Source organism: Rhincodon typus, chromosome 13 (assembly GCF_021869965.1).
Source record: "Rhincodon typus isolate 14 chromosome 13, sRhiTyp1.1, whole genome shotgun sequence".
Classification (NCBI taxonomy): domain Eukaryota; kingdom Metazoa; phylum Chordata; class Chondrichthyes; order Orectolobiformes; family Rhincodontidae; genus Rhincodon; species Rhincodon typus.
The window spans coordinates 55,604,836-55,613,778 of NC_063344.1; the positions used below are offsets into that span (position 1 = coordinate 55,604,836).

Sequence of the window (8,943 nt, forward strand, 5' to 3'; positions counted from 1 at the left end):
CTCTCCGTGACTCTGACTGCCGACAGCAGGGTCCTTGCCCGCTCCTCTCCGTGACTCTGACTGCCGACAGCAGGGTCCTTGCCCGCTCCTCTCCGTGACGCTGACTGCCTACAACAACATCCCCTCCGCGCCCGCTCCTCTCTTTTCATGTTTTTCTCATGTGTAAATGTTGAACTCATGGCTACATGCAACCTATCTACCAAAATTTCCCAACTCTTCTCCATTCCGTTACCTCATTTATGCTGCTATTTAATTGGGAATTGCCAAATTAAAATGCTGTTGTTGTTGTTGAGGTTGTCAGTTTGCAACATTTATAGCTCCTTCCACAATTAGACCTGACAGGGTATTAATACAGAAATGAAGAACACCCAAGTAAGTCACTTGTCAGGTCATATAAATATCTGTACACACATCAGTGGAAAATAAAGATTATATCATTTCATACAATAGCGTCGCACAGAACAGGGAAAGCTCTCTTAATGAATACAATTACATTACTGAAGCACTATTGCTGGAGGCTGTCCACTCACCCATCATCCCAGAGGAGGGAGGGTTGCGCTGGATATCTTCAGCTGTGTTCTCCTGCATGATGTTCCAAAGCTGCCATTGCATCTTGGGATTTATAATATAGAAGGGCTGGTCTGGATTCTTTTGACGATATATTTTGTAATTCTCAAAGAAGTTATAGTCTGGATGACTATACCACTGGGAGAAAAAAAATTAAACACAGACATATTGAAAACCAAGATGTAGGATGGCATTTGTTTGTTTCACCTTCCCTTAAAATAAAGCTAAAATGCTTGTTGCCATTCTGAGTGCAGTCAATGAAATCCTGCCTGATTTGAGTGCTCTCAGATAAAATATAGCAGAGACAAGTTCCATTATAAAGCCAAATTAAGTAAGCCACTATTTAAACTTCATCTAAAAAGAAATATGATTGATACTTTAAGCATCCCAATAACACCATCATGTTGCAACAGTGCAATTGAAGAATAACGCGCAAGTTGGCACTGATTTCACTGTAAATCAGTAGTTTCTAATTCCGTATTGCATAGTAAGTGGTGCATGCATGAATATTTATCCATGGTAGATCATAATGCCAACATTAATAATAAAGGCGTGAATTGGGGAGCCAGTAGCAATCCAACTTCTCCTGTGCAGAGTACAAGTATAATTTCACTCTATCTCTGTACTGCAGACGCAAAAGTTGAGGAACACCACACAGGTCTATACTGCAGAGATATGCTGATAAACAATGTAGGTAAAACCCGATCTATTTGTAACCATGCCTGATACCTGTTACCCATCCTAAAGATGCAGTTACAAACTTACGAATTAGGAGCAAGAGTCTCCTCTGCCATTTAATAAGATTATAGCTGCTTACTTCACATACCTACCTTAGTAACCTTCACCACCTTGATTTGCAAAAATCCATCCATTGCAGCCTTAAAAAAAAATTCAAAGTATCTGCTTACACTGCATTTTCAAAAAGAATTCCAAAAACCCACAGCCCCCCATGAGAAAATAAAAAGTCTTCCCTTCTTTCTTCTGAAATGGACTGCCCCTTATGTTTGAATACATTCTCCCACAAGAGGAAAGATCCTTTCCACATTCACCTTTGAAGACCCCTCAGAATCCAATCAAGTCACTTCTCACTCTTCTAAATTCCAGGCCTAGCCTCTCCAGCCTTCCCTTTCTTTTATACATTCAATGGGCATCACTGGCTGGACCCACATTTATTGCCCATCCCTATTAGCCCTTGAGAAGGTGATGGTGAGCTACCTTCATGAATCACTACAGTCCATTTGCTGTGGTTGACCATCAATTCTGTTTGGGATGGAATTCCAAGAGTTTAACCCAATGATTCTGAAGGAACGGCAATATATTTCCAAGTTAGGATGGTGATTGGTTTCGAGAGGAACTTGCAGGTGGTGGTGCTCTCATGTATCTGCTGCCCTTGTATTTCTACATAGGAGTAGTCACGGTGCTGTCTAAGGAGCCTTGGTGAATTTCAGCAGTGCATCTTGTAAGTAGCACACACTGCTGCTACTGAGTGTCTGCGGTGGAGGGACTGAATGTTTGCTGATACGGTGCCAATCTAGTGGGTTGCTTTGTCCTGGATCTTCTCAAGCTTCCTAAGTTGTGTTGGACTCCATTCATCCAGGCAAATGGAGACAATTCCACCACACTCCTGACTTGTGCTATGTAGATGGTGAACAAGCTTGGGGGTCAGGAGGTGAGGTACTTGCTGCAATATTCCTAGCCTCCGACCTGCTCTTGTAGCCACTCTGTTTATGTGGTAATGGTTAAGCCACAGGGTAGATTCACTCTTGTTCAAGATTATCATTGCTTGGCATTTGTGTAGCATAAATGTGTTGTGCCACTTATCAGCACAAACTTGGATAATGTCCTGGTCTTGCTGCATTTGGAAGCGCTTCCAAATTGCTTTTACATTCTAGGTCCCTGAACTTAGATTCTGTCTCTATTATGGTAGAGCAAACCTTTCATTATTGCCTAATCTTCCTAAATGTCATTTGTCCTTCAATATTGTAGATATCGATGTAGGTCACCCTGCAGCTATATCAGAGTAATGGCTGTCAGAATGTATGTATTTATTTATTTATTCCTATTAGTTAATCTATTTTTAACTGCTATTTACATTCAGATACAGCACTGTTAGTTCTGTTTCCTTTTTGTTTTTTTTAATCTCTATCTCTACCTGTTGAATTACACTTAGGTTTGTATTCTCTATCCCTTCCTGTAACAGACATAGTAGGAACTGCAGATGCTGGAGAATCTGAGATAACAAGGTGTAGAGCTGGATGAACACAGCAGGCCAAGCAGCATCAGAGGAGCAGGAAGGCTGACGTTTCGGGCCTAGACCTCTTCTTCATCCAGCTCTACACCTTGTTATCTCATATCCCCCTTCCTGTAACAAACTGTTTTATCATTTTTCACATTAATGCTTTCTCTCTTGCTTTGTTTCTACCCTTTTTTTTTTAAACACCATCTTCAGAAATTTGATCCCTGGTCACCAATATTTCTTCTCAACTTCCCTGGTTATACAACTAACTAGAACACTGGTTCCAGCACAGTTCTGATGTAGACGGTCTCAACAGATCAGCCCCGACTGTCACTTTTAATGATATCAGTGACTCACAAAATACAACATATTCCTACCACATCAGTCTTACAGACAAGCACTCAATTCTCAAATGTTATTTGCCCAATACCGATTTGCATGAGGCTCAGCTAATAATCCAGAAATCATTGCGTTTTTGAGGTTCTTCTTCCTAACTTGGCACCCAGTTTCCCATACTGATTAAGTAGAACATCTTTCCTTGTCCTGCCTATTGCTACTTTACTTCCACAGCACTTAATACTTGTTTCTCAAGGAAAAAAAAAGCTTGCAAGTTACAATTCATAAGCCATGGAAATGCTCAGGAGAACAGTTTTTAGCGAATACAACTTAAAGGTGTTGGGGGACCTGCATTCTAACAATTGGATCTGTTATGCTTAAGACAGCAACTGGGGCTTGAGAATCATGGACTGAAGGAACTGTTGTATTAATGACTTGCCCAAATCTCTGACCTCACTACATCCATTGAATTTCTGACAAACATATTGCAAAATGGTCATTTAAATGTTTTCTGTTTCATCAGGTTGCCAAACAGTATCAGTCCCAATAGCTGTGGTTTCGAATGGAAGCGTATTTTGTTTCTATTGTTCCCTTGTTTGGAATCTTTGATCAACGGTATCAGTGTACGAACTACTAAGCTGGAGATAATTTTTTGTTGATCACATCACTGAAAGATTCCTACTTCCAATTAATCCAAAGATGAATTGCAGAAGATTACACTTTTGTTTTTGTTCTGAATATGTTTGATTGCATGTTATGCAGAAAGCAAGAAGTGTATCTTTTCTTTGTTTCACACTTAAAAGACAGAAAACAGTACAGCTGCATTTAATATCTTTTCTCTTTATATTCTATTTTTAATATCTAATTTCTAATAATATAGCAGCTCAGAGGACAAATGCTGGCCATCAGATAGAATATTCTATAATGATATTGAATTATATATTCTCAGCTCCCTTTTACTGATATAAAAGCGAGTTTATCCATGCACTATCATGTTTCAGAAATGCTCAAGAAAGCATCTCAGAAGTATTGAATGAAGAATCTGAGAGGTATTTGTTAGATTGTTTGTTTGATTTTTATCGGTGTAGCATCATAGAGTAATAGATTATTAAAGGATGGAAAGAGGCCCTTCACCCCATTGTGACTGTGTCACTCACCATGCACGTATCGAATCCCATTTCCCACCACTTGGCCCATATCCTTGAAGGCTACGGCATTCCAAGTGTACATCTAAATGCTTCTTAAATGTTGTAATGGTTCTAGCCTCCAGTACCCTTTTTAGGCAGCGGGTTCCAGATACCCTGTACCCTCTTGGCGTAAAGAATTATCAGTGTGTATTGACATATGATTATAATAGCGTCAACATTGAATTCACAGTCATTGGCGTTTGGAAGAATGAGTGATGGTTTCATTGAAACATATAAGAATCTGAGACAGCTAGGGATGATGGATGCTGAAAGAATGTTCCCTCTGTGAGGAATCTGGAACTAGAGGGCACAGTTTGAATTCTCTACCAAAGAGGGGAGGAACAAGATTGAGTCCTGAGAAATATTCAAGGTTGAGTGTGACAAATTTTTTGATCTATGAGGGAGTGAAGAGTTACTGGACCAGGAGGGAATGAGAATGAAGGAGAGTGGAGTTACTACCACACTTATAATAATACTGTCATTTTGAATGGGCAAGGGGGCTCAAGGGGTAATGTGAGTCACTACTACTCCTATTCCTTATATTCTTATTTCAAGCACAGTTCCAATGCAGGATTAAATGTATAATGTAATATATATCTGCTCATGAATAGAACACTTTCATTGTTCAGAACTTCTACGCAGACACAAAGTGATCTTGCTGATCCATATGCAAGATCTAAGATACGGCGGTGTGCTGAATTTGTGGCAGAATTCAACCCAGATTTGACCAAAGCCCTTGATGAGGCGATAGATGAACAGAATGAATCAGGATGAATCTAGATCGAGTTGCAGAAATCTACAAAGCCAATTCATTGCAATATTTCACGGACAAGAATTTGGCCAAAAACAAAACCCACTAAGATATAAATGGACTACTTCTGTGATTACAATACTTTAGAGGGGGAATCTTCAAGCTTGTTAAAGTGTATTAGTGATGTCTTTGAACTATGACAAGTAACTTGATTCAAACAATGACTATAAAAAGATGTTATCTTGTTTTCACATCCATAATCCTTACATCTCACCTTTGCCCATCAAATTGAAGTAAAGTTTTGGACCAAATTTCTTCCACAAGCTCAAAGTGGGGGTGGGTGTGGGGTGGTGGGGGGGGTAAGGTTGGCGGGGAGGTGGGCAGCAGTTGAAAAATATCCTTTCAGAGGGCTCTGGGTGTGTTTCTTGCCTATTTCTGGTCCATTATTAATTTACCTGCGAGTACTTAGGGCTTTCTGCCTGTTGCTGAATTGTAACAGTCAGTCACATGGACTGAAGATCACGCTGGGCAACAGCAGGCCTTGGTCACCACCTTCTTCTCATCTCACATCTTCGGGCTGGCCCTGAGACACCCACATATCATCCAGTCCATGAAGAATCATGCTGTAAGTTGCACTGCCATGTTTGTTTGGGTATCTCCGCACGTAGAATGTCACCCCCTCCCACTTCAATAATAATCATTGCAAGTCTGCAAATACGTCAGTTGGAACAGCCCTGAAAATCCCAGAGTAGTGCTGTGAGGGAACTGACCTGGCAACATTAGTTTATGCGGCTATTTCCTATTCACTGCACCTAGAACTGGCTTTCTTGAGTTCACCAAATAGGAAGATATGAGAGTATTTTGAAAAAGGACATCCATACCTTTTTACCTCTAAAGTTAATTTACACTAGGAATGCAAGCTTTGTTTATGAATCATTTTCCTCTTTTTCATTTCTAAGTCATTCTAGCATATAGTTGACGAGGCAGTGACAGCTGTCCGAAGTCTCACTTGTGCAGCTGGTCTCAATTGTCATGCCCAGACTGAGTGTGTTATCAGGCTCTGTCTCTCTCTGAATATCACTGTTGGCAGGACTAATGCGGTCTGCACTGAACATCCAGATTGCTTCCAGCAAGAATCACAAGATCAAGGATTTTGGCTGAGTCTATCAGTAAAGCAGCGTAAGCAAAGCTCACATAGTCTTGTGATTTTGTCAGGATATGGTTTATTCTCTTCCAAGTGAACATTTTGGTATTGGCTACATACACCACCTTGTAAGCAGGGTATGCAAGTGAAAGGTTTTGAAATTCCTCAAAAGGTAAAAATATAATAATGCAGGTTAAACAAAATCATACCTCAGTAAGATTAGCTGAATATGGCGATGGATCCCACACTAATAAGCTGCCTGTTCTGTATAAAGTATTATCATGAAACTTGAGCTCTTGTCTTGAGAGGACCTGGGAGGAAAGGTTCTTGTTTAGTATGTGTCAAATGTATTGGTAAAATCTACCTCTGTCAATGAGGGAAGAGCAAAATAGCTTGTTACATATTCAATAATTACACTGAGCTCATCACTTCTATACACTCCTAATACAACTCCACACTGCTTGTCAAAATAAATCTTTAAATAATTATCACCATGTTAAATATTTATCATTTATCTTTGGGAAGTTGGTAGAGAGAGTCCTGTATCTTCACCATAAAGGAATAATGCATTATAGAAATAAGGACCTATCAGAATACACAGTGCAACTAAATATTATTCTTTATTTAATAAAATAGAAATTAAAGCTGCATAACGGGGCACTACAGCTTTCCAAGCAATTTAAATCTGCAAATTTGCACAACAGAAGTTTAATTATAAAACACGTCAAATTTATCAGCTTATATTGTTGCAGCAGGAATTTGTTTTGTAAGTTATTGCTGATTCTTGTCTCTGCCAACTGCTAGCTGTCTGCCGTGTATAAGTTTAGAGAATTGCTCTGCAGACATGTCAGCTCAACAGAAACCCTCAACTTTTTAAACTTTACACTCTCCAGTTTTAATGGGGATAGAAATCAAAGTTCTGGAAGCTGTGGTGGACATTCATGTTTCACCTGCCTGCACAAAAATATGTCATTTTGCAATTCATCTATTAGTGGCAAGGTCACTTTAAGGAACATCTTCTTGGCTGTTTTTGTGTGGGAAAATTAACCCCATCGTGAACAGCAAATGCTGCACATAGCCAGGTAAGCAATGGAATAAATCGCTTTTTAATTTACTAACTTGTCACTGAAGCATATAGTTTCAAAAACAATTTAGAAATAACAGCTTTACTGTTACACAAAAATATGAATTCCTCAGTTCACTGATGCATGGGGTGCATCAACCTGAGAAAAAATTTCTTTTAACATACTACTGTGTATATATTATATCCAAACAACTAGTACGGTATACCTGAAAACATATATAACAAGGGTAAATGTTACATTAATGTTACAATAAATGTTTCAGAATCCATTTGGCTCCAGCAGACTTTTCAAATTGCTTTATTGATGGATTCATGTTTGGGAGTAATAATCAAATACCTGGCACCTGATGTGTACTAGATATTTTAAATCAACCTGTTCAAACAGGTTATGACAGATAACTGGTGCAGGAGGGACTTGAACTCAGAACTTCTGGCTCAGACACTGGGACACTACTAGTGCACCACAAGAGGCATTCTTCTAAATTCCACCAATTGCCACGCCCCATATGTGGTGAGTTAGACTAGATCACCCTGTACCATAGAATTGTTTAAGGCCCTAATATTATTGTATGTCAGAAGAATCTGCTGTAATATGGCTGGAGCAACTAAGCAGCATTCTACAGGCTTTGCATCTGCTTGGAATCTTTAAATATTTTTAATGCAGATGGTAGATAGATTTATGATTCCCGAGGATTATTAGATGATCAGGGGTATGCAGGAATATAGAGTTGACGTTAAAAATCAGATTAGCCTTGATATTATTGAATGTTGAAGCCGCCTCTAAGGGCAGAGTGGACTGCTCTTGTTTCTGTATGTATAGAATAAGACGAAAAGAAATAGAACATTTAGGCCATTAATAGGACAATACGTCTTAGGACATTTGGCCCCTCAAACTGAACCTCCATTCAATAAGATCAGGTCTGATCTGGTTGTGGCCATCAGATTACTACCTGCCACCTATAATATTTGACTCTCTTGCAGATCATGTAGAATGGGTGTTGAAGGGAGCAGTGGAGAAAAGAAAGTTTACTTCACCTGTAGGGTGCTTCCAATAGAATCTCTGTACTTCCCTCCCCCTTGCTCCCATAACCACTTATTGCCAAACGAGGGAAGGAACTGTTGTGCCCCAAACTTGTCCCATGGGCCACTCTGCTTCACATAGCAGGCTGGAGGTTCTAGAAAGTCAGGTTTCAGTGGCTACTCAAGTATTAACACCAGGAATGCTATCAAGTGAAATAAATCAGCTTAGCTTGCATTTTGGAATGAGGTTAACTCACTTACTTGCAATCACAGTCAACACCTCAGGAGCAATGATTCCAGCACAGAGCCATTACATTATTAGCAGTCACATGTCCTTCGTGAGCCAAAACGTGACACAGGGTGTAAGAGTACTAATCTGTAGATTTTGAAAGACTCATTCTTTGAAGAGGTAATGAAAGAGATCCTAGGTGGGGATCATCTGGAGAAACTAGATGATACAGCTGGAGATAGTAGGAACTGCAGATGTTGGAGAATCTGAGATAACGAGGTGTAGAGCTGGATGAACACAGCAGGCCAAGCAGCATCAGAGGAGCAGGAAGGCTGACGTTTTTCTGAAGAAGGGTCTAGGCCCGAAACATCAGCCTTCCTGCTCCTCTG

General features: G+C 39.8%; 1 protein-coding gene across 5 annotated transcripts in view; it reads right to left on the reverse strand.

Moving 5' to 3' along the window:
• LOC109918596 (beta-galactoside alpha-2,6-sialyltransferase 1) overlaps positions 1-8,943 on the reverse strand; it is a 120,324-nt gene that overhangs the window by 10,181 nt on the left and 101,200 nt on the right. For all 5 annotated transcript variants that reach the window (XM_048604358.1, XM_048604357.1, XM_048604360.1 and 2 more), the window contains 2 exons: positions 6,431-6,532; positions 531-705 (listed from right to left, as the gene is read on the reverse strand). In XM_048604358.1, the coding sequence (XP_048460315.1) occupies positions 531-705; positions 6,431-6,532 (277 nt within the window). The remainder of the gene's footprint in view (positions 1-530; positions 706-6,430; positions 6,533-8,943) is intronic.